The sequence below is a fragment of the Cervus elaphus genome, chromosome 5, assembly GCF_910594005.1.
Source record: "Cervus elaphus chromosome 5, mCerEla1.1, whole genome shotgun sequence".
In the NCBI taxonomy this organism is placed as follows: domain Eukaryota; kingdom Metazoa; phylum Chordata; class Mammalia; order Artiodactyla; family Cervidae; genus Cervus; species Cervus elaphus.
Window position 1 is genome coordinate 28,258,048 of NC_057819.1, and position 25,678 is coordinate 28,283,725.

Here is a 25,678-nt window from a genome sequence, read left to right on the forward strand (position 1 = left end):
GTGTCACATTTTCAATGCTCAAGTCATATTGCAAAGCCTCCAAATTCATTTTTGCCTACCCCACTGAATTTTGATCTCACCATATTTATGAACTGTGGTAGGACTTGTAATCTGAACCATATAAATTATTCTTATGGCCTTTATAGAACATGTCATTCTTTGTTTCCTCCTTGCATACCTTTATTATTATTATTTTTTTTCTACTTAAGTTGTAAGCTTTGGGTAAAAAAGTGCTCCTATTTATTTTATTCCCAATCTTGGAAACAGATTCTTTTAGATATTGAATTGGTTGGTTGATTTATATGGAATATGCCTAGAAAAATTAATTCTCCATTTTAAAAATTGTCTTTTTCATAACAATTTCTTCTCAGTCTCAGTTTCCCTGATCCTCCATTCTCTTTCTGTGGTTTTGAAATGGAACAGGACCCCATGGTCCTTACCCACCATGTCCTCTGCCTGCCTTTTGTCTGTGGACAACTTTAGCCAAAGAATAAGTTTAATTGGAGAAATGAGAAATACAGAAATAAAGGAAAACAGTCAAAGGAGGTCAAATAATAATAGTATAGTCATTAAGCATAGTCAAGGACCTTCAGTTCTTTCTCAAGGGCTATAGATAACATTCTGAGTCACATCCTGGGAGCAGTCTTATAGATACCAAAACCACCAGGGTGACCAGATTGTACCCACAACATAATGGGTCCTGTTGCCACAGTTCTGAGAACTGGCCTCAAAGAAATGGGAACAAATGTACCCTGAAACTGAAGACTAACTGTACCTAAAACAACCAATGGAGAAGGCAATGGCAACCCACTCCAGTACTCTTGCCTGGAAAAATCCCAGGGACGGAAAAGCCTGGTAGACTGTTGTCCATGGGGTCACTAAGAGTCAGACACGACTGAGCGACTTCACTTTCCCTTTTCACTTTCATGCACTGGAGAAAAGAAATGGCAACCCAGTCCAGTGTTCTTGCCTGGAGAATTCCATGGACGGAGGAGCCTGGTAGGCTAAAGACCATGGGGTCACAAAGAGTCAGACATGATTGAAGCGTCTTAACACTCACGCATGATCAAAAATGAAAAGGATGCTGCGCAGATTATAAGAGGGAAGCGCCCCCTGTATCCCACAGCCGAGCCACAGAGCATTTTGCAACAGGAAACCTCACACCTGTCCCTTAGGGAGGCGCGCCGCAAGCCCCTCTGGGAAATGTAGTTCTAAAGCGAGTGGGACTCTGGGAAATGTAGTTCTGCGTGGACACTTCCGCGGCCCAGCCGCGTCCGCCTCGGCACTGTGGACCAGAGGGGTAAGGGTGTGGGGGGCGGGACTGCGGGCTGGTGGTAGCCTCTGCGTCCGACTGGGGCCGTGCAGTGACCCCGGCGCAGACTGGCTTGGGGCGACGCCGGCGTGTGTACGAACCAGCTCCGGAGCCGGGTACGGGGGGGAGGCTCGGAAGGACTGTCCTGCTGCGCAGGCGTCGATTCCGGTCCAGGTGCGGGGGTACGTTGCGGGGGGGTGGGGGTGAGGCTGTGGGGGAGGGGCATAGGGCAGCATGGAGTGGGGCGCGGGGTAAGGGCTAGAGGTGGCAGAACAGCGCGGAGGCGGGAGGGAGCGGGATGAGGGGCAGCGTTTGGAGGACTGGGGTCTGTAGGGCTGGGTGTAGGTGGCGGTGGTGTGGGAGTCTGGAGGGAGATTTGGGGGTCCGGGCGAGGCCTCCGGTCGTGGTGGGCGATGAAGGGACTATGAAGGAGACCGTGAAGCTGATTAATTTGGGGGTCACTTGAGGGTTGAGATATTGGAATGTCTGTGGAAATCAATAATTGGGGTTAGGGAGGCGTGAATTGTTGTGAAACCAGTGGAGGGAAGGATTTTTTTTGAGGGGGGAGTGTTTAGCCTTGTGGGTGGCGACATTAGGAGCTGGGAGAGAGCGAGCCCAGAGGTCACCCTCCGGAGTGAATGAAGGGCAGCATGGGGTCATTCATTGTGCACTGGGGAAGTGGATTGAGGGTTTGTAGGAATAGTTAAGGCTCTAGTGATTCATGATATGGGTGCCTTGGATTGGGGATTGGAGCCAAAGGGATGAATGATGAGGCCCTTCAGGGGAGCCTGTTTGGGCAGCATTTAGAGGGCTCCAGGTGGTTGAACTGAGGATTTCGTTGACAGGCCTGTTGGTTGCTGCAGTGTTAGACTTTGTTCCGTGTGCTCCTGGAAAACAGGAAGTTTAAGAAGTGTCCCCCTCTACAGGTTTCAAGGAAACACCTTCTTGCAAAGAACCCTGTTCCCTCCACAGGACTCCCTTGTTTACCGGTGACAAGGCCATAGATAAATACAATACCAACTTCTCTCATCCTTTACCTCATCAATGATTAGCTGAATTGTTTGTCCTCACCCGTCAAAGCACTTATTAACCAAACTTTGGTTCAGCTTCTCTTCCTCCTGCAGTTTCCTGAACTTTGGTGCGCTGCAGCTTGAGCAGCCTTACAGCCCAGACTCACCGCCCGCCCCCCCACCGCCACCCCCACCCCCACAGAGAAGTGGCCAGCCTCTGGTGAAATGTCCTGTCATCTGCCATCTGGTCACCCTGCCCTTTGATCCAGCATCCTGACACCTTGCCGAGATGCTTCTACCTCTTAGGGCCACAGCATTCTCCCTACTTCAGCACCCCGCACCACCCAAGCTAATAAATTCTTGGAGTGAAATATTTCTTTGCCAAGTCTGCATTTTTTAAAAGATTCACTTATTTATTTTGGCTGTGCTGGGTCTTCGTTGCTGCATGCAGGCTTTCTCTAGTTGCGGCGAGTGGGAGCTTCTCTTCAGTTGTGCTCAGGTTTTTCCTTGTGGCTTGTCTTGTTGTGGAGCCTGGGCTCTAGAGCACATGCTTCATTAGTTGCCCTGAGGCATGTGGGATCTTTCCCCACCAGGGATTGAGCTGGTGTCCCCTGAATTGCAAGGCAGACTCTTAACCACTGGACCCCCAGGGAAGCCCTGAATTTGTTTTGACCTGACAGTTTAGTGGTAGCTTTTTCAGTGGAGGGGAGTGACTAGGGTGGCCTGGGCTGGTGAGTGGTCCGGGTCCGTGTTTGGGGATATGGTGACTGAGACGTCAGGTTGGAGGCTGTGTATCAGTGTTGGGGGTCTGTGCTTAAGTTGATGGGTGGCCTGTTGAGGGTTATCAGTGAGTGGAAAACGGGGGTGGTATTTGGCATTGTTGGAGGGGCTGGGGGTGTTGGTGTTTGTGTGGCGCTGGAGGCCCTTGCAGAGTGATGAGCTGTGGGGGTGTCAGCAAGTGGTGGGTGAGCACAGGGTGGACTAGAGAGTGGATATCAAGGAGCTGAGTGGCTGGCAGCCCTATGTGATGAGGGGCTGAGGACCACTGGGGCTTTAGTGATGGGGGCTAGTTTAGGTGGTAGGTGGTGATGGGAGATAGCAAGCCTGCAGGGGATTCTGTGCAAGCACTGATGGGGCACCTGTGAAGGTGAGTGGGTGGGTACCCATAGAAGGGAGTGATGGGAAGTCTGCAGGTGTCCTTTGGGACTCAGCATGTGATATTCCAGTGACAGTTTCTAGTCAACGAGTAGACTGGAGATTGTTGAGTGGGGTTTGGAGGAGCCAGTGATGGTTTTCTTGGTGGCGTTGAGAAACCTGTGGGAATCGGAGGTAAGTGGCTCTGGGGTTGTAGTCAACTAAGGGGTCTGTCGGGATACCTGTGGCTATGTGCAGGGCCGAGTGAGGGAGAGCCTGCTGTGACCAGGAGCAAAGGGTTCAGTACTGTCTGATTGGGGATCGAGCTGTGGTGAGAGACTTTGGGATTCGTTGATTGACATACTTCTGTGGATTGGTTTTGTCACTGATGTTTGGTGGTTGGGAGCTTTGCTAGAAGACTGTTGGCGACCCACAGTGTGTGTAATTGATGGCCCAAACACCCTAGAGGGATGGTGGACACGTTGGGGTCAGTGGTTGTGTGTTCAGTTATTGGGGCTGGGGACTTCTCAGGTGGTCAGTTAGTGTGATTGACGCGGTCTTTGGAACCTGTGTTTGAGAGGCTGTGGGTGTTGGTGATTGCAGGGCCTGTGAGCGTGGTGTTTTGGGGTTTGGATGGATGTGTGTGGGCTCAGGCAAGACTCTCAGGTTGTGACTTCTGTTTGATGACTATGTTGTCTTTTATTCTTTAGCCCTTCTCATCCAGCACGTGCGTGGCTTTGTTGGTGAGTGATAGCTCCTTTTACTTGATGTTTCCTTGTTTAAGAATTCTCAGTGACCCCATTGACTCTGAATCCTCCCACTTGTGTCTGATGCACCTTCACGGGTGTGGTTGGCCTCTGGCCTTCCAAAGGGGGCTCCACCTCCTCAGGGCTCAGCTAAGAGTCATCTCCAAGGAGTATCCTCTATCCACCCGCTTGTCTGTCGCATTTGAAGTTTCTTCTGAGCACTCTGACAGTCAGAAATTATTTTGATGTCTCTTTCCCACCTGAGAGGGCAGGGATCATCTGTCTTATTTCATGGTCTCTCCCATCTGTCCAGAGCAGGGCCCAGTAGTAAGAGACCCTTAAGAAATTGTTGCTTTCCTGGGCCATAAATGAGACTGTGTGTGTATATTCACTGGTGTGTGTGTGTGAGAGAGAGAGTGTGAGCATGAATGTGTGAGAGAGATCTGATGTGGATGTGAGAGCAGAGTGCAGGAGTATGTTGGATCCTGGGGGAGAAACAGAGTGACTGTTTTGGGTGTTAGTACAGTCAGCACGTCCCCTTTTCCAGAGAAGCTGCAGGAGGTCTCCTGTGCATCAACCCAGAAGGGGTTCAGATGAGATAGATGCTTCCAGGGCAGGTGGGCCTGCATCTCAAGGACCACAGGCTTGGAAAGCATTGACTCTGGAGTCTCTTCCCTTGGCCTCCTAGACCACTGGGACCTGCTGTCGCCCAGGAGCCCCAAGGAGCTCCCTGCATGTCCCAGGAGGAGGTGCTTTTCCTTTGGGTGTCACTCTCTGCTCTCCCAGGATGCTTTTCTTGAGAGACCTGTTCTCAAGCACCACGCTTTTCACACTGGACTGAGGAGAGTCCAGTCTCACTGGGGGATGTTGATTTTTGTGTCTGCTGCACCCACACATGGGCAGAACCCATGGCATTACTCTCCTTTCCCACCAGTAGGAGTTCTTCCTGCCCTGGATGCCCTTGCTCTGCCGTCTACCACTGTTTTAGTCAAAATTCAAAATCCAGTCTGTCTTTCCAGCCTGGCTGGTTCTTGACTCACTGCGGGTCCTCTCTGCACCTGGTCCACACTGGGACCTGCCTTCCCTCCCTGGCCCATGTCGTCTCTCGATTCTCTCAAGGCCCTCGATCGATGATGCTGGGAGCTGGTCTGTGGTCTGGCCGGCATTGAGCAGTGTTCCTGGGTTTCCTTTCTTTTTCTCTTGCCAACTGAGCAGTTTGGGGCTCCTGAGCAGGTGGTGATGAAAGCAGACTTCCTTTGTCTGATTCCAGCCCTCAGCCCAACCCTGAGGGTGGCAGGAAGGGCCTCGAAGGGGCCAGTGTTCTCTCCACTCTTGTTAGTGGCCCTGGAGCAAAACCTGGTGGTGTGCTGACACCCAGGCATAACTTTCTGCCCTCATTTGTGGAGGACAAGTCCACACATCTCTCTCTGTTCACCTGAGACACTCAGGATGCCTCCTTCCCCTCCCCGCCATTCTTAGTAGAACAACAGGCTCCTGCTCTGAATCTCCTTTAGGAATTACGCTCTCTTCTTGCTCAGTTTACTTTCTGGAAAAGTGTCCATTGATTGTCCATCATGTCTGGTCTTCCTTGCAGCCTGTCAGCCTGTGGGGACCAAGCCAGGAGCACGAACAGCTCAGGGGGTGCCCAGCAGTCACTCCCAGACCACAGGTTTGGATCACAGCACTGGACAGACCTCAGTTGGGAGGTGGAGCTTGTCCCTCATGTCCCCAGGTTTACCAGGAACTGTGTTTTTGGACACTTCCTTTCAGGTGTACCCTCATGAAGGAAGTCACATCCCTGTGTGACCCCGCCCCCGTGGCGTCCTTGGCTCTGATCCAGTGTCTGCCTGATGTCAGTGACCTGGCTCATGAGCGGTGGAGAAATTGAAAGTGTAAGTATTTGTGTGCACAAAGATGTAGTAGTATTTGTGATCATGCTGATCTTAACTGTTGGTCCATCTGTTCCGATAATTCTGCCTAAGGTGATCTCTGTTATACAGTTTGTGATCTTTTAAAAAGTTTTTAAAGTAGTGGTTGTGTTTATTTATGTGGTTATTTGACTCTTTGTGGATAGAGTTTAACAAAGCAATCCAGAAAACTTCTCTACAAAAATAGAAGAGAAAGAATAGTTTTATTATTGAAAAAAAATTAAACCAGAATGTGATGCCCACTTTAGACAATCTGCTAAAATCATTTCAAGAGACAGGAAGAGATGGTGTTCTTTTCTGTAGCCAGGCAGGTACAACCTGCTAGACAGACCTGCAACACAGTCTCAAGGGATTATTTGTCACACAGAGTTCATCCTAAACTTACCTGGTAGTTGGAGTGGCCACTGTATTAGCTGCTTGCCTTCACCCAAAGGAAAAATACACTTCTCATGTCTTTATGATGGGAGGTAATTTTCCAGCTTGGAACTGGGTGCCGCAGTCAGGCCAGTCAGGCTGCTGTCCTCCCAGAGACCAGGAGATAGGGATGTGTCTTCCTGGATGATTTCAGAGACACCTCCCAGGTCCATAAGAGACCTTGTTGAGACATTGTTGAGTTGTTAAACTTGGTTTTAAAGAAGATTTACGTACATCCCAAAGGGGCAGAGAAAGATTTTGTAATTACACATTTTCTACAGTAAATGCTCTTGAAATAGGGATCTGAGAGGTCTTTTTCTTTTTGTTTGCCCTCACAGGCTCTGAGCTGGATCCCCCTAAAGGTGTTACCTGTCTGCTCTCCTTTTCCAGTAATTGCATTAGAGAAGGGCTGGGACCAGGCCTTGGAAGCAGAGGGGAGGGAAGGGGCCCAGGGCCAGCAGTGTGGACCTCAGAACCACTGGGTAGCCCCATCTCACCCCCTCTGCAAGCAGCTCTTCTGAGCAGGGATCAGAGACCTTAGAAGCAGGCTGTGGAGCAGTTTCTCTGGGGTACATGGGAAGGTGGGAGATGCAAATGTGCCTGAAGGCAGCTGGGATCCTTGCCAGTTCTGTGATGCCTAAACTCAGCAGGGATTTTGATCTGTCTCCTGTCACCCCTTGGAAGCCCGTGGCCTGGGCTGTTGTGCTGGTTTCTGAGGGAGGAGCAGGCAGTGTTTGCCCCAACGTGAGGTGAGAAAGAAAGGATGGTAAAGGTTCCTTTAGGTCTCTCTTCCTGTGGCGTCTACCCTGCGTTGTAACCCTGTGGATCAGCTGCAAACCCACACCCGAGTGTTAGCCTCCCCGAGGCCTGTCTCCCCTTGAGGTCTCACCCCTTCTTTTGGCCATTTCTTTTAGTTCCTCTGATCTATGCTTTCCTTTGGCTCCAAGGCTGATTTTGGAGTAGAGGGCCAACACCCCAGGCTGCTTCACCATCTTGATCTAAAAGCCCTTTCCTGTCCCCTGTCCTGCCTGGAAGTGAGTTGCATTTTATTCTGTAGCACCTGTGCCAGGCATTTCATTTAAATGCCCCCGGGAAATGATGCTGCGGGGTCAGTGAGCCAGGACTGTCTTTCCAGGCTTTGTTGCTGCCCCTGCAGAGTGGTTTGAGGTGTTAGGCTCCCCTGGGGCCTTTGGTTGAACCAAGAAGCAGGTGGCTCCCATCAGGCATTCCCAGGTGGGAGCTGGGCTGCAGAGCACAACGTGTGCTGCAGGCCTGGCCTGGCCGTGGTTGGCTCGACGGACATGTGCCAGTAGCTCACTCTCCATCTTGTCCCTTAGCACTAGCAGACAGCCCGTCTGAGTTCCCCGTTATAGAGAACCAAGATTGAGGTCCCCAAATGAACGACATCATCTGAAATAAGATTCCCATTGCATCTCTAGGCCATGGGTCTCAGGAACAAGAAGACTTGCGTGAGATAAGAAAGAAGAGGCCTCAGGACTTGGGGTGCATTCACATCTTTGACCAGAGGTTCAGAGCATCAGGACAGAGAGAAGTCACAGAGAGAGCAGATTTCCCAGGACTGGGGGAAGATGATCAAGTCACAGGTAAGTTGTTTGTCCTCCAGTTGTTTTATCTGTGGGTGTGATGAGGCTTCCAGGCATTTCTACAATCAACAGGAAAGGTTTAAATACATTTAAATTGCAGCCAGAGAAAACGTAAACCTGGAAAGGAAGATGGTCAAAAGAAACACAAGGTGGACCATAGAATCATACAGAAGTCTTGAAGCTGGGACACAGACATGTGAGAAGTAAGGCCCTGCACTGCTGGAATTGAGCTGCAAGCCTCCTTAGGTGTCCCCAGAAGCCTCCATAGAAAGAAAAACAGGAATAGCTGCGTGGTTTCCTCTGTCAGAAAGCAGACCATTATTGACTTAGCAGAAGCAAACGTTTCCTGATGATTACATGTAAAGAAAACACTTGGGTAACTGTTTATGTAGATGGCGTGGTGAATGACGTCCCGGAATGGGTGAACTTATTTCCGAGGGCTATTCCTTGCGGGGATCCTCAGTGTAGGTGGAGGACGTGGGAGCGGGCAGCGGGCCTGGGCACACACCCTACTTGTGTTCTGCTTCTAGGGAAGAAAACCTGAATCATCTTGCAGAATTGGTTGTTACAAAACCTTCAAGTGGCCTCCATAAATATTCTCTCGGTTGGAAAAAAAATTATTTACTTATTTATTTATTTTTGGCTGTGCTGGGTCTTCACTGTTGCACAGGCTTTTCTCTAGTTGTGGAGAGCGGGGGCTAGTCTCTAGTTGTGATGCACAGGTCTCTCACTGCAGTAGCTTCTCTTGTTGAGGAGAAGTGGAGTGGCTACTATATTAGCTATTTGCCTTCACCCAAAGAAAAAATACACTTCTTATATCTTTATGATGGGAGGTAATTTTCCAGTGTGGAACTGGGTGCCCCAGTCAGGCCAGTCAGGCTGCTGTTCTCCCAGAGAACAGGAGACAGAGATGTGTCTTCCTGGATGATTTCAGAGACACCTCCCAGGTCTATAAGAAAGACATTCTTGAGTTGTTAAACTTGGTTTTAGAAAAGATTTGGTTGTTAACAAAAAAAAGGTCTGGGGCATGCGGGCTTCAGCTGTTGTGGCACATGGACTCAGGAGTCGTGGCTCCCAGGCTCTAGAGCATAGGCTCAGTAGTTGGGGCACATGGGCTTAGCTGCTCCGCAGCACGTGGGATTTTCCCGGATCAGGGATCAAACTGATGTCTCTTGCATTGGCAGGCGGATTCTTTACCACTGAGCCACCAGAGCCCTCAGTCCATCTTAGCTAGGAGTTTTTTGGCTTCTGTTGGCAAAAGCTGGACAGGAAGATGTCTGGTTTTAGCTCCTTTTCCTGGCTTTTTTTGATCTGTGTATATGTGATTTACAGTGTTGTGTTAGTTTCTTCTGTACACCAAAGTGAGTCAGTTACACATTTATATATGTGTGTGTGTGTGTATGTGTATGTATGTGTGCTAAGTCGCTTCAGTCGTGTCTGACTCTCTGTGACCCTGTGGACTATTGCTTGCCAGTCTCCTTTGTCCATGGGATTCTCTAGGCAAGAATACTGGAGTAGGTTGCCATGCCCACCTCCAGGGGATCTTCCTGGTGCAGGGATAGAAACTGTGTCTCTTACATCTCCTGCACTGGCAGGCAGATACTTTACCACCAGCACCACCTGGGAAGTGCACGTGTGCACACACACGCACACACATTTTTCATATTCTTTTCCATTATGGTTTATCACAGGATATTGAATATAGTTCCTTGTGCTAATCAGTAGGGCCTTGTGGTTTATCTATCTTATATATATAAGATATGTATATATAGATATCTGTCTATCTATCTATATATACATATGTAATAGCTTGCATTTGCTAATCCAAAACGCTAACTTCATCCCTCCCCACCCCTTCTTCCTGACTTTGTTGACTCAAGAAACAGGACTGCAGTGTCCCTTCAAAGCGATTCCTATCCAGCTAGCTAACCTCCATGCTCTTTTCCTCCCTCCCTTTCTTTCTTTTAAAAATTCTGTTGTTTAAACCACTGTAGGCTTTTCTCTGTTCCTGCTGTGTTCTGAGTCAGGAGTTCAACAGAGCTGAGAGGGGTGAGCTGCTGATAACCGCAGTACCAGGGTGATGGTACCAAAGCCTCTAATCACTGTGATGGCACAGGTGAGAACCAGATGCTGAGGAAAGTGCCAGCTTCCCGTTACCTTTTCCTGAGGAGTGAATGGTGCCTTGGCCATGCGTGGGTAGCTCAGCACGGTTGTGGAGGTGTCTTGTCCTCACTGCCCGGGGAGCCGTGAACAAAAGCTTCTGGCAGGTTTATGGACTTGGGGGTTGGAAGGAGGGGAAGAGGAGGTGGAAGTGGAAAGTACAGGATCCTGGGTCAGAGTAGGGACAGTGTGTTCAGGTTCCCTGCCCCCCCCCATCCCACTTTGCCCTGCCACCACACGGGGATTTTAGTGAGGTACCCAAGAAAGGCTTGTGCCAAAGGCTCCAGGTAGAGACATAGGACGCCCCTCACCCCTCGAGTCTGTGGGGAGAGCACAGGTTGTGCTTCAGGTCTGGAGGTGGAGGTGGGGGCAGCATCACCCAGGAGGCCTGGGGATAACCCCTTGTGACCTGTGGTGAGACCTGAGCTTTCACATGTAGGTTTTTAACTAGGAGCCAGACTCTTCAGTTCCACTGCTGGATTTTTCCCACCTGTGTGAGAAACAGGCTCCCCCATCATGTACCTGAACAGGTCAGACTTGGAAGGACTGAGACAGGAACCAGGGAATTAACCTGGGGCAGCAGCAGACAGGGCCCTGAGGAAGACCCTGGAGCAGGGTGGTCGGGACTGCCTCCCAGCTGGTCTCAGCTGTTTCTGAATCAGGAAGCCTTGTCTCAGTCCATCAGGAGGCTTCTTGAGTTGCTTTGTGAGTCTTTTGTGATCTGGCACAGGACAGCGGTTCACTTAGTACAGCCCGGGAAGCAGGTGGAAGCTGGCTGGAATGCCTGCCTGCCGGGGCTGAGACAGTGGCTTTCCCACGGCTCGGGGTACACACCAGGAGTGCAATCCCAGAGTCCCCAAGCAGGATACATTTTCATCAGGCAGTGAGGTTAAACAGGGCCTTTCTGTGGGCCTCCCAGGACATCAGCCTTGTCTGAATAATTTAGTTCAGTCCTTGGTTTGTGAGGGACTGTCTGGGGTGCTTAGTTCCAAACTGTTTGTCCCAGACCCACCACCTCTTGGGGTGCCAACCGTGCCCAGGCTGTGGTGTCTGGGAAGTGCGGGGGCCAAGGTCAACCTGTGCGGCTGGCCAGCAGCCCCATCAGGACAGGAAGGCCAGGAAGGTGTCAGTCTGCATCCAGACAGAGCAACACAGGAGTTGTTTCTTTGTTTTTTTCCCCAGGAGGAAGGAAAAGCTCTAGGAGCAAGTCTGAAAAACAAAGATCATTAATATCCTTCTCCCGCCCCTGTGCCTCTCCTGGTGCTGGGCTTTATTTTCTTTTTTCTGTTATCAGTGTGTCCCATTTGATAATCAAAACTTTAAAAGAAATCATCTTCTGTTTTCATCCAGACTCTGTCTGGAAAGACCCTGTGTCCCTACACCGAGGGGCAGATATTTTTATATAATTTAACTGGAGTGATCATGTTTAAGAATTGGTTAGCAGAAACTCCTTTGGCCACAGCAGTCAGAGGAGAAAAAGAAGTAAAAGGAATCCAGATAGGAAAGGAAGAAGTGAAACTCTCGCTGTTTGCAGATGACATGATCCTCTACATAGAAAACCCTAAAGACTCTACCAGAAAATTACTAGAGCTAATCAACGAATATAGTAAAGTTGCAGGATATAAAATTAACACACTGAGATTTTAAAAGATTTAAAAATGGTTTTACATGGGTACTTCCCTGGCAGTCCAGGGGTTAAGACTTCATGCACCCAATGTAGGGGGGGCACAGGTTTGATGCCTGGTCAGGGAACTGCTAAGATCTCACATACTGCACAACATGGCATACATTTTTTTAAATAATGTAAATTAAAAAAAAATTAAATAAAATGGTGTTACATGATCTCCCACTTGTTGAGCCTTCCGGACAGCGTGGTAGGGAGTGGAAGGTGCTCACAGTGGCTCCCACAGAGCCTGAGGTATCAGTGACTGTGAAAGGAGGACGGTGATTGCAGACGGCCTTTCCAGGCATCCGGCACAGTGAGAAGGGCCCTCGTGGGAGCTGGGACACTGGGTCCCAGGCTGCACTTCTGAGCTCTGTGCTCCAGACTGGGGTTACCTTGACTTCTCCCGTCAGCCCCTTAAGTCTCTCCTTAAACTGTTTATTAAGACACTCACTGAACCCCACAGCAAATCTGGGGCTGTGATCAGATGCAGTGAATTTGAAACCCAAAAAGGAAGTAAACTTGGTAAGGTGGAGCCTGAGTGTGTGACTTGCATTGGGGGAACCCATGAGGATGGCCAGACCAGACCCCAAGAAAGTGTCAGGGTCCAGTGAAACCCTCTGGATGGGATGAGAAGCCCAGGGAGATTCACCTGTTGAGTACATCCTGGCACAGGAGCCTGTCCTGGGCAGTGTTTTCTACCTTGTCCAGCATCTGGAAGGCGGGACAGCTTTCCTCAGTATTTCGGCCCCTTCTGACAACATGGCAGCACATGCATGTGGGCCCAGCCTGGGACAGTGTCAGTCTCCACAGCATCCTGTCCTGGATCCGGAAGGGGTTGAGCATGTCTCTTGCTTTGGACGGGGACAGTTCCAGACTCTTTTTGGTGAGCATCCGCACAGCTGACATCAGTCTTATTAGGAACAGAACTTGGTTCCGTCCAAATGTGTCACCCCCATGGGGGGCTTGTTTTATATGTTTGAAGCTTGCTGCGGGGTCAACTGTAGTTCATGAGGTGAGAGACTCAGCGTCCTCAACATGCCTCTGTGTTCCAGCCCTGACCGTGGCAGTCTCCACAATCTCCATCATGGCTGGGGGTGGAGGCCAGCAGGGGCACACAGACACTGCATCAGTGCCAGTTGCATACTCAGTAATGGGGCCCAGGATAGTTGTCTTTGGAGCTGGTGGCACCCTTAAGGCTGGGTGTCGGGTTTGGGGTGGGAGGGCAACTTCCGCCCTATGACCTGTCAGGTAGAGCCTTTGTAATTGCTTGTGGTTAAGCCTGAAAAATTCTGAGCCAGAGTTCTTACACGAGTTTTAAAACATGTATAAATTCATGTAATTAACCTCACAGTCAGGACTCAGAATAGTTCTCTCTCTCCCGAAAGAGTCTTGGGTGTCACCTTCCTGCATCCCTAACCTCTGGCAATAACTGATCTGTTCTCTGTCTCCATAGTCTTGCCTTTGCCAGAATGTTAGATAATGTAACCATGAGTGTATAACCTTTCATACTGACTTTTTTGCTCATTCTTCAGTAGTTTGTCCCTTTTTCAAAAGATGCAAACTCCCTGATGGATTTCAGGGAAAAGCTCTTTTTTTTTCTTTTAGCTGTGCTGGGTCTTCGTTGCTGCAAGGCTTTTCTCTAGTTGTGGAAAGTGGGGGCTACTCTCTAGTTGCAGGGCAAAGACTTCTCACTGTGGTGGCTCAGAGCACAGGCTCTAGGCGCACAGGCTTTAGCAGTGGCAGCTCCCAGGCTCTAGAGCACAGGCTCTGTAGTTATGGTGCACGGATTTAATTGCTCCTTGGCATATGGGATCTTCCTGGATCAGGGATCGAACCTGTGTCTCGTGCATTAGCAGGCAGGTTCCTTACCACTGAGCCACCAGGGAAGCCTGAGTTTGTCCCCTTTCATTGCTCAGTGGCTTCACACAGTAGGGCCCATGTGTGGAGACCCTGGTTTCCTTCTCTGTTCACTGGTGCACGACATCCTGGTTGCCTCCAGTTCTTAGTAGGCTGTGTTCATCTGCATATAGGTTTGAACATAAGTTTTTGGGTGAGCATAAGTTTTCAGTTTGTTTGGGTAAATACCTACGAATGGTCTTGCTGGGTTATGCGGTAGGTCTACGTTCAGCTTTATGAGAAGCTGTGAAAGTGCCAGGGTCCCTGCCCTGTGTTCCCACAGCATGAGCGGGAGTTGCTGTAGCTCTGCGTCCTCACTGTCATTTGTCAGTTCTGTTCTGTTACTTTTTCATTTTAGCCATTCTGATAGGAATGTCATAGCAACTCAGTGTTATTTTAATTTGCATTTCCCTATTGACAGATGATATTGAACATTTTTTCATGTATTTTCCATCTTACATCTTTTTTGGTGAAGCATGTGGTAAGATCTTTTGCCCATTTTTTAAATGATGTTGCAGTTTTAGTGCTGTTAAGTCCCGTTAACATGCTTTCTCAGATAAGTGATTTGCAACCATTTTCACCTAGTGTGCGCCTTGTCTTTCCTTTCTCTTAACAGTGCCTTTCATAGAGAAAAAAATACTAATTTTGAAACAGTTCAGTTTTATTAATTATTTCTTAAATGGACCATGTGTATTCAGTGTTATATCTAAAAACTCATTGCCAAATCCAGTCACCCAGTTTGTCTGTTGTTTTCTCCTAGAAATTTCATTGTTTTGTGTTTCACATTTAGGTCTGTGTTCCTTTTTAAAAAAATCTGTTTATTTGTTTTGGACCATGCTGGGTCTTTGTTGTTGTGTGGGCTTTTTTCTAATTGTGTTGAGTTGGGGCTACTGTGTAGTTATGGTGCATGGGCCTCTCATTGCGGTGGCTTCTCGTATTACTGAGTACAAGCCCTAGGGCTTGTAGGCTTCATAGTCTTAGCACGTGGGCTCAGTAGTTTCAGCTCCTGGGATCTAGAGTACAGGCTTTATATTTGTGGCACACAGGGTAGGCTGCCCCATGGCATGTGGAATCTTCCTGGATCAGGGATTGAACCCATGTCTCTTGCATTGGCAGGCAGATTCTTTATCACTGAGCCACCAGGGAAGCCCTGTGATTCTTTTTGAGTTGATTTTTTGATAAGGTGTAGTGTGTGTCAAGGTTTGTTCTTTTGCTTGTGGGTATCCACTTACTTTAGCTCACGTGCTGAAAACTCCTTGCTCTGAGGAATTGTATGTGCACCTCTCAAAAGCCAGGGAGCTTGCCCGTGGGGGTCTGCTTCTGGGATTTCCATTCTTTTCTGGTCACCTACATCTGTAACCTCTCACTGATACCACCTTGTTATTGTGTGCATTTATAGGAAGTCCTGAAACCAGGTAATGTGAGTCCTGCAATGCTGCTGTTCTGTTTCCAAATTGTTTTGGATATTCTGGTTCCTTTGCCTTTTATCCTCATACCCTGAATGTACTTGTATCATGGCCTCTGTAATGCCTTATTGCCTCTGGCCAGGAAAGACTGAAAAGTATAGGAGAATATGATGTTTTTCTCCTTATCTTTATATTTCTAGCACCTGTCATAGTTCCAGGCCCCTTAATTGCTGAAAAAACATGCATTCTAAAGTATAGCTAGTTCCTACTTCAGACCAGAACTGCTCAAAGGGAGGAGAGTGTTCTAGAAAGGTAGATGTGGTTTTGGTTCTGACAGTGACTGAGAACCATTCCTGTCACTTAGCAGGTAGTGAGCTGGCATACTGTGAAGGCCTTGCAGCATATGGGGCAGATGTGCTCAGCCAAGTGGTTTAGTCGCTTAGTCGCTCAGTCTTGTCCAAGTCTTTGTGACCCCATGGACTGTAGCCCACTAGGCTCCTCTGTCCGCTGGAGTGGTTTGCCATTTCCTTCTCCAGGTAATCTTCTCGACCCAGGGATCAAACCCACATCTCCTGTGTCTCCTGCATTGCAGGTGGATTCTTTACCCATTGAGCTCTTGGGGAAGCCCTTGCTCAGCTAAGAATTGTTCCCAAATCCCAGTGGCACTTTCTTTGAGAAACACTGCTTGTTTAAAAACAGCCTATTCCAACTTCTTATCCTATGGGTAGATGGATGGATAAGTTTATGAATTCATAATGATGAATATTTTAATAACTCTTTTGTTTTCTCTCAAAGTATGATAATGCAAGATTAGGATATCATTTTACTGTGTCAAGAAAATTATCCCAAATCTCAGTAGCTGAAATTTAAACATTTATCTCAGTTTCTGTGAGTTAGGAATCTGCTGGTGGCTCACCCATTTGGTTCTAGTGGAGAATCTCACATGACCCTGTCTTCAAAATGTTGAGAAGGGCTGTGGTATGAAGGTGACATCCTCCAAGCTCACTCACATGGGTGTTGGCAGACCTCTGGTCCTTGCCATGTAGGCTTGTCCACAGAACTGCCTCACCATGTGGCCCCTGGACTTCCCCAAAGAGAGCAGGAGAGTGTTCCCAAGGTAGAAATCACGTTCTCTTACAACCTGGTCTTGGAAGGGAGATCCCTTACTTCCACCCTATTCTATTCAGTGGAATTGAGTTGATAAATCCAGCCCATATTCAGGACAGGGGCAGTGTGGATTAAACAAAAGCACAATTCCAGGAGCTGGAGATCATGGGTCCAGCTTTCAGGCCACCTGTTGCTATAGAAAAGAAAGCCTACATTCAGCAAAGAGAATGACTTCAGATTTAACAGGGATTATGCTTTTTTAGATATCATTTGAAGATGTGGCTGTGAATTTCACATTGGAGGAGTGGCAGCTGCTTAATCCTACTCAGAAGACCTTGTACAGAGACGTGATGTTGGAGAACTATAGCAATCTAGTTTTATTGGGTAAGAACATTCTTACGTAGTACAGTGTGTACCTGGTAACTGGATATGCACATACCTCTAAAATATTACTGACTTTGGATTTAAGTTTCAGATGTCAAAGAGTCTTTGATTTTGACACCCAAGTGAAAGGTTTTTATTTGCTTGCTTTGTTTTATAGCCTCTGAGGTGAAATAGTCTTCATATTTAAGAGTCCCCTCAGCCCAAGCGATTGGGACTCTCTGTGTTTCCAATTGACAGGTTATCAAGTTATCAAACCTGAGATGATCTTCAAGCTGGAGCAAGAAAATCCATGGTTATTAGATGAAGAAATCCTAAGTCAGAACTTCTCAGGTGAGAAATAATCAGCTTAGTGGCAGAAAGAGAAAATTAAATCTCAGGTTTTTGATGATACGTTGGTACTTTTGAAATGTTATTTGTAAAACTCCGGTTAAAGCTTCTCCATCTTTGGAGTTGACTCAGGACTCTGTGTCCTGGTCTCCACATCAGGATGTGTCCCCTTTGGTGGAGCTGGTCATGAAATGTGCTTGCATTCTTGATCAGACCTTTCTTTGAGTTTCCCCAGTTGACTTTTTCTTCTCTCCTGCCCCAGTCCCACCTGCAGAGGTAGGCTTCTTTTCTCCTCTTTAAGAATTCATAATTTTTTTCCTGTTTTAGATGATGCTGTTACCTTTGAATTTCCTTTATTGTTTTTCTTTTCTCTCCCTAATTTATCAAATTTCTGTTTCAAACCCACATAGAGTAGACGGTGAATCCATGGACAGAGGATAGAAGTCTAATGCCTAAAAGCATTCTTCTTGCCTCCTTGCAGATAAGAACTTCAGGGTCAGTGTCCAGGGCGTCTTTCTGGTGCCTTTGGTATTTAGCTTCTAAAGCTTCTTGTTTATCCCTTCAAATGGTCTGTGGGGGTTTAAGACTTGCTGTGTGATATTTTGCCTCCATTTGAGTTGAGGACCCTCACAGTATGGCAGCATCTTATCTGTGCAGTTTTTTCCTGTGCCCAGAGGTCACAGTTGACTCCAGTTGAAGAAATTCCTTCCTTGTGTCTTTCACATATGTTTCTCTGAATGTAGGCTTTTGTGCGCACTTTTTCAATTAGACACCCTCCCCCTCTTTAAGCTCTATTTTTTCACTTCTGTGGGGTTTCTTGACTCCCACCCTTTTCTGAAATCTCTACCTACTGAGCAGTATTGTAGGAACCTGGGCCTGATCACACAATATCTATAATTTCTTAACTAATTAGGTCTTGAGGTTTTTTTCCTACATAGAAAGATGGTAACTAACTTATTATTCTCAGTTCTCTATGACATTTATGCTGTGTAATTACTAAATATTTCATTAATTGGTTGTTGTGAGGCCAGGTAAAGCAGGGTCCTACTTATTTATCAAATAATTTCTTTAGTACAAAGGTTTTCATCTAAGTAAGTGTTTCAGCTTATTTGGGAAAATACTTCAAATTACAGATGTCTGGGCACCATTCATATGGATAATTAGGGCTGGATAGGCATAGTTTGGAAAAGCTGTCAAGATAGACTTTATGTTCCTCCATTAATTTAGAACCACTGCTGTTTTGTGAAATGAGAGGAGTTGAGATAAAGTATGAGTCATGAAATAACATTGCAGGACCAGGGAATTTTAATTTAGAAGAAAATACAAAATAATTCATTGTTTGAACATGATGCATTTGTGTCAAAATGCAAAGTTAATTATCAGGATTAACTATATAGAAAGGAATTGCTTTAGAAGTTTAATAATAAGTGAATAAGGTTGTATTGAGGGCTTGTTATATACTATGTAGTGGGAGTACATCAGTGAAAAACTCAAGTCTGTTCCCTACCTTCATTACATTCCAGTGGGAGAGACAGAAGTACCTATCTGATAAGTGCTATGAAGAGAACAAATAGAGTGTTTGTTAGTGTGCCCTTAAAATGATATGAAACAGGCATACTGGAAGCTGGGCAGGGAGAGGCTTTCGGGGTCAGTGGGGCAGGGAGGAGCTCAGTGTTGTGAGAGGAAGTTGAGGGCTAGAAGGAGTCAGGCATGCAGGGGTGTGTATGCTGTGTTAATAGCACAGATTTATCAAAGGTTTTTAAGCAAGAGGTTTAAGCAAAAGGTCAGAGTACATTTTCTAAAGATTGCTGTGTGGAGACTAGAATTGGGAGGGCATGAGCCTGGAAGTGGGAATATCAACTGAAAAATAGGATTAAATGAAGGCTGAATGGATCAGAGTGTAATGGAAACAGAGATATGGGGAAACAGACCTGTACCCTACCAAGGGTGATACTAGTAAAACATGGTCTATGTGTTTACCAAAGTGCCAAGATTTCTAAAAAATTTCTTTAATGTTTTTTTGGTACAGTTTAACCTCAGTATGGTTTTATATCATTTAACTTATTAATTTGGATATATATCTTAATCTTATTTCTTGATTTGAATTAAAATTTATTTTTCTTTACTCTTACATTTCATGAAACAATTTTTTATAAACTCTTCAAGAGTGTCTCACACTTACATGTCTGTGAGACATATAAGTGTCTCACACTTATATGAGATACTTATACAAGTGGTATCTAACTTCCCTCTCTAGTCTTTAAAATGCCCATGAACAGTGTTATCATCTTGTACTCACTGAAGCTCAAAACGTTGAATCTTTTTTTTCTCCTCCATATCCACAGCTCTAGTTAGCTCTTCTTCTGAAATTCTGATATATCTGAGAGTTGTTAGATGGGGCTTTTTCCCTCCCCAGAGAAATTATCCTACAAAAAAGGAGTGATTGCTTTATATTTGAGATCTTGCCATATTTTTTTCATCTTGAGAGTATTACCTCGCAATTCCTAGTAAAGAATATCATAAAGTAAACAGGCTTAAAAGATCATTAAGGGAGATCACAGATAACTGTACTTACAGGGTAAAAAAGAAAACTGTCCTAATGTTATGCAAAGCATACTTGTGGTTTCAAGTAATTTACATCATATACAGATTCAGTGTATAGATGACGATTCATTTAAAGTATCAGAAACCTTAATAAAGGTGTTGATGGTGAGCTCTGGAGAACTCTTAGATAATTCCAAAAAGTAGTTCTCATGATGGTGAAATTAACAGATATCAGTGATTTGGGTGATGATTTTGAATGAGGATGCTTTTTGAATGTGCTGGTAGTACAGAAAACTAACATATCTCACCTTTTAGACATGAAAGTTGATATCCTGTGTTTGCTGTCATTGTATTCAGTGTTTCTTCCTGTGTGACATTCAGCACTATGTACTAATCTTGCTTTTCTCTGTCCTGTGATACTCAGTCTTCTCTCATGGGAGTACCTACTTGCCTTTTTCTGATTTCTGCTAATAATGTCTGGGCGTGTAGAAGATAATCAGGTTATTGTGGAATGAGTACAGTGTTTGATTAGAAATTGCTTGTCTTTTTTATCTCATCATGATCACTTGAATATATTTCACCTTTGTTTTAAAGTTTGTGTTTATAAACATTTGTAATTTCAAAATCTGTTTTCATTTCTATTAAAAAGTTCAATGCCTAATAAGTAGATATTGTATTTGGGAGAATTTTTTTTTTTTTTTTTTAATGGACTGGGCTCTTAGGTTCCATTTCCGAAGATTTGTTCAATAAGCTTAATGATTAGGGAAATTTACACAATATGGTTCATTTTTTCCTTTTTAGAAAAAGTCTGGCTAGATAATGATCTCAAAATGTGGCACCAGGATAATCAAGACAAGCTTAAAAGTTTGGAGAGAGGCCATGAATATGACATCTTTGAGAGAATGTTTCATTTAGGCATTAACTTTGATCATTTAGGAATGAGATCCCATAAATGTGGCACAGGCGAAAAAAGTTTGAAACATCCTTTTGATTTTCTTATTCCAAAAAGTAACTGTGAAAGAAAGAAACTTGATGAACTTAATAGGAAATTATTATTTTGTATTAAACCTGCCAGAATTTATGGTGGAATAAAATACTCTGATGGCAATACATGTACAACAGTCATCAGTAAAGAGCCAGGACTCATTATGAACCATATACCACTCACAGGAGTCTGTTTGTGCCTGGAATGTGGCAAGGTTTTTAATAAAAAGTCACAGCTCATTATACATCAAAGAACTCATACAGGAGAGAAGCCCTATGGATGCCAGGACTGTGGGAAAGCTTTCTCCCAGAAGTCATTGCTCACTATTCATCAAAGGACGCATTCAGGAGAAAAACCATATGGGTGTGGGGAATGTCAGAAAGCTTTCAGTAGGAAGTCACTGCTCATTTTACATCAGAGAACTCACACAGGAGAGAAGCCCTATGGCTGTGGTGACTGCGGGAAAGCCTTCAGCAGGAAGTCACAGCTTAAAAGACATCAGATAACCCATACGATAGAGAAACCCTATGGCTGCAGTGAGTGTGGGAAAGTCTTCTCCCAGAAATTAAAGCTCATTACACATCAGAGGACACACACAGGAGAGAAGCCCTACAGATGTAGTGATTGTGGAAAAGCCTTCTTTTGGAAGTCACAGCTTATTACTCATCAGAGGGTTCATACGGGGAAGAAGCCATATGCATGTAGTGAGTGTAAAAAAGCCTTCAGCAGGAACTCACTCCTCATTAGGCATCAGAGGATCCATACAGGAGAGAAACCCTATGAATGCAGTGAATGTGGTGAAGCCTTCATCAGAAAACCACAACTTGTTAAACATCAAATGACTCATACAGGAGAGAAGAACTATCAGTGCAGTAATTGTGAGGAAGCCTTCTTTAAGAAGTCAGAACTAATTAAACATCAAAAAGTTCATTTAGGAGAAAAACCCTATGGATGTGTTGAATGTGGAAAAACTTTCTTTGGAAAGTCACAGCTCCTGACACATCAAAGAACTCACACTGGAGAGAAACCTTATGAATGTAGTGCCTGTGGGAAAGCCTTCACCCAGAAGTCCAGCCTGGTGTCCCATCAGAGGACACATACAGGGGAGAAACCTTATGAATGCAGTGAATGTGGGAAAACCTTCAGTGAGAAATCAAGTCTCATTCACCATCAGAGAACCCATACTGGAGAAAAACCGTTTGAATGTGGTGAGTGTAGGAAAGCTTTTGCCTGGAAGCCACAGCTTCTTAGGCATCAGAGAATTCATACAGGGGAGAAACCCTATGAATGCAGTGAATGTGGAAAGGCATTTGTTCAGAAAGTACAGCTCATTAAACATCAGAGAAATCATACAGGAGAGAAGACCTATGGATGCAACGATTGTGCAAAAGCTTTCTTTGAGAAGGCACAGCTCATTATACATCAGAGAATTCATACAGGAGAGAGACCCTATAAATGTGAGGAATGTGGGAAGTCTTTCACTAGGAAGTCACACCTTATGAGGCATCAGAGGATCCATACAGGGGATAAGTACTATGGATGCAGTGAATGTGGGACTCTCTTCCACAGAAAGGCTCAGCTCCTGATTCATCAGAGAAGTCATGTGCTGTAGACATGGGGTGAGTGTGGGGAGTCTGCCATCAGATGGCAGGCCCCTGACACTCCAAGGACATGTATGGGAGAGAAACTCTGTCACTGCAGTGATAGTCTCACCACATAGAGTTTAGAAAGAGAACCTTTTTTTGTTAAGTAGATGATATAGGAAAGTCTCCTCCCAGGAAACACAACTTGTGACTTATCAATGGCTCCTCAGTGTGGAACTCTTATCAGTATTGTGATAAGTATAGACCTTTCAGTCAAAAGTGCTGGGCTATTAAATTTTAGAAGACTGAAACAGGAGAAAAACTCAATTCTTGTAACAAGTGAGTGAAAATTTCATTGGGAAATGGTAGCTCAGAATACACTAGAGAATACATACCCAAAGGAAATAACTGAGTATTATATACTAGAGGTCTCATGCAGAGGAGTAGTCCTAGTACTTTGAAGAATTTGATAAGCATGATCCCTGTTGAAATAATTCTTTAAGGAGGTTATGTTTACTGTATGTAAGTTATTGTAAGAAAATAGGCATTTTAAAGTGGTAGCTGTGTTTGAAGTGTGAAGACTTCTGCTTTCTGCTAGGGTGGTAAAATAAGAACCACATAAACTCTCCTGCTTTAAACAGCTAGAAACTACCATTTATGAAATAGTGGTTTTTAGACGTATGTCAAGTGCAAGTTTATGATCCCTGGCAGGAGGTGGACAAAGTGAGGACAGCCCCATGACTGCCCGGCCTACTCCCTGGGGGCATTGTCAAGGCTGCAGGTCAGGGAGTTGAATGAACATGCTCTTGCTGAACTGAAGAGGGTTTCTGAGTTGGCATTTGAGGAGCCTCGGTAGCTAGAACTTGCAGATGAAGGGTGCTGGGTAAGAAGGAGCTTCCCAGAGAGGAGGCTGCATAAATCCTCAGTGAGTCCCTCTTGAGTATTTGGCTTTAGTCCTTATTTGCCTGTGTGTGGAAGAAAACTGAGACTCTGAGAGCAGCTGCGCAGCAGGGAGCTGAACAAGCCCTGGGGCTTAGCATAGGCTGGCACAGTCTGTGTTCCCACCAGCCACTTGGAGGCAGCGTTTTGTACAGGGTCATCAAGGGGAGTTCCCAGAACAGTGTTGTCTTGGGGAGGGTGGAGAGTCACTTAACCTAGATTAAAAGCTACTCTGGACCCGCAGTGTCTGACATTCAGAAACTTACCTGGCGCACCAAGAGGCGGGAACATATGACTTGTAACTACAAGAAAAATCAGTCAATATAAAGAGGAAAGACTGAATTGATGGGAATTAGTAGACAAGTATGTTCACATAGCTATTGTAAGTATAAAGTAGAAGAAAACATGAATTTGATGAAACCCGAAGTGTAAGATATACTTTTAAAAGCTCAAATGGAACTTCTCAGGTTGAAAACAACTCTGAAAAATAAAAAAAACAAAAAAACCCAAATGGAATTAAGAACATATTAGACATAGAAGAAGGAAAGAAATCAATGGATTTGAAGAGTAAGAATGAAAATTATCAAATGATATACACAGAGAAAAACACTGTGGGGGGAAAAGGAGCACAGGAAATTAGTTAAAGTGGTGTAATATACATGTAATGGAAGGTCTAGAGGAGAGACGTGAGAGGGGGCAGAAAAGGGATTTGAATAAATGACGGCTGAAAAATACCCACATATGATGAAAAGTATAAACGCACATATTCAAGAAGTTCAAAGAACCCAACACAGAAGAAACATAAAGATGCCAATGAACATCACAGTCAGTTGATGAAAACTGGAGTTAAAGAGAACAATTGTTGGGAATTCCCTGGTGGCCCAGTGGCTGGGAGTCTGCCTTCCAATTCAGGGAGTGAAGTTTCGATCCCTTGTCGGGAAACTGAGATCCCCCATGATGTGTGGCACAGTCAAAAAAAAATTTTTTTTTAATTGAGCAATTGTAAAATGCCTGGGGTAAAAAGGACAAGACACACCCACAGAGCAAAGAATAACAATATACTTCTGGTCAGAAACTATGCAAACCTATAGGACAGCAGAGTGACACTGTTAAATTACAAAAGAAAATAAAGAACCTTCCCTGCCCCACAGCCTGGAGTTCATTTGCCTGTCAAAAACATCTTTCAAAAATGAAAGCAAAAAGGACTTCAAAAAAGCAAAATCAGAGAGTTCCTGCCTTCAGGAAACACTGAAGGAAGTTTGGGGACAGCAGGAGAACACTCTGGAAATGAAAGGTTCTGGAAATGGTGAAGGCATGGGTGAATATGAAAGATTTTTTTCTTTACTTTAAAATTCTTTAAAAAGGTAATGAACTGCTTAAAAACCAAAGTAATGACAGCGTACTTTGGGTTAAGATCTACTTAGAAGTAAAGTGCTATAGTAGTACTTAAGTACGAATCTATAAAGATAGTTGAAGAGACTTGTGTTGTCTGAGTCAGAGATGTGGGATGACTTGTATCTATAGCAGCTACATGATGAAAAGTGTCTGTATTATGGATCTGTACATGTGCTCATGTTCTGAGTGTGCTCCATGTCCACACCATTTTCCTCCTTTCTCTGTGTGCCCAGAGGGAGTGCACTGCTTCCTAGGATTTCTGCTTAGGTTTGGACAGGCGAGGTCTGTGTCACCCCTGCCTCTCTCCTGCTGGCACACATCTGGGGGTGTCTGTCCATGTGGCCGAAGCTCCCATGTTCACCACAGACCCTCCCCCTGCTCATCAGACATAAGGGTGTTAACTCTTCTGGGGGCTTCACCATCCCTGGTTGATTTTCTTAATTCTGGACACAATTCTGTAAATAGTCTGTTTATTAAATACTCTTGAGTTAATAATTTTGAGTATAATGTTTGTTACAAATGATGAACGTTTGACCACATTTTGAGTATCAGTTACTGGTCCATGGGGCATAGGCTGACATCTGTTGAGATTTCTCACACTCAAGATCAGTATTTTCTCTTTGTGTTTTAATAATTCAGTAAAAATTATGAATTCTTTATGTGTTTTGTTTTGCTGCAAACATTAATGACTCTGGAGATTGTTACCATCTGCTCCACATGCTGGTGGTCTTGCAGCGATAGACTGAAACATCATGAGGTCTTTGTGCTACCTCTGGGTTGGTTGAGCTTACAAGAAAGCATTATTATTTTTGTTAAATATGTATGGACAGGAAAAAGGTAACCCATTACTGAGTGAAGAAAGAAAGGAATGATGTACTATACTTCCCTGTACTCATTTAAAAAACTTGTGCTGTGCAATTAAAATACTCTTATTCCATATTTGGCTTTTTTTTTTTATTATGTATAATTCACATAGTCTGTCATCTGTACACATGATTTCCCATTTCAGGATTCAGAATCATCACCCCCAGAGAACCTCTTCAAAGGCTCCATACTAGATTCCATCACAGACACCATGCCAAATTGAAAATCAACTTTTCTAAGATTAAAAGAGAGGTTCTTCAGGTATAGATTCATG

At 45.2% G+C, this 25,678-nt stretch overlaps 1 protein-coding gene across 14 annotated transcripts; it reads left to right on the forward strand.

Moving 5' to 3' along the window:
* The first annotated feature begins 1,198 nt into the window (after nt 1-1,198).
* Nucleotides 1,199-25,477, forward strand: ZNF605 (zinc finger protein 605). Of its 14 annotated transcripts, XM_043902262.1 has the most exons (9): nt 1,307-1,486; nt 4,167-4,199; nt 5,797-5,871; nt 5,973-6,094; nt 7,984-8,148; nt 8,249-8,351; nt 16,647-16,767; nt 17,005-17,097; nt 20,440-25,477. In XM_043902262.1, the coding sequence occupies exons 7-9, from the start codon at nt 16,734-16,736 to the stop codon at nt 22,233-22,235; spliced, it is 1,923 nt and encodes a 640-aa protein (XP_043758197.1). In that variant the 5' UTR covers nt 1,307-1,486; nt 4,167-4,199; nt 5,797-5,871; nt 5,973-6,094; nt 7,984-8,148; nt 8,249-8,351; nt 16,647-16,733; the 3' UTR covers nt 22,236-25,477. The 14 variants fall into 14 exon arrangements, with proteins under 14 accessions (XP_043758196.1, XP_043758185.1, XP_043758191.1 ...); XM_043902250.1 differs by lacking the exons at nt 1,307-1,486; nt 8,249-8,351 and adding an exon at nt 1,250-1,300; XM_043902251.1 differs by lacking the exon at nt 8,249-8,351 and having other exon boundaries at nt 1,307-1,494.
* The last annotated feature ends 201 nt before the right edge of the window (nt 25,478-25,678 follow it).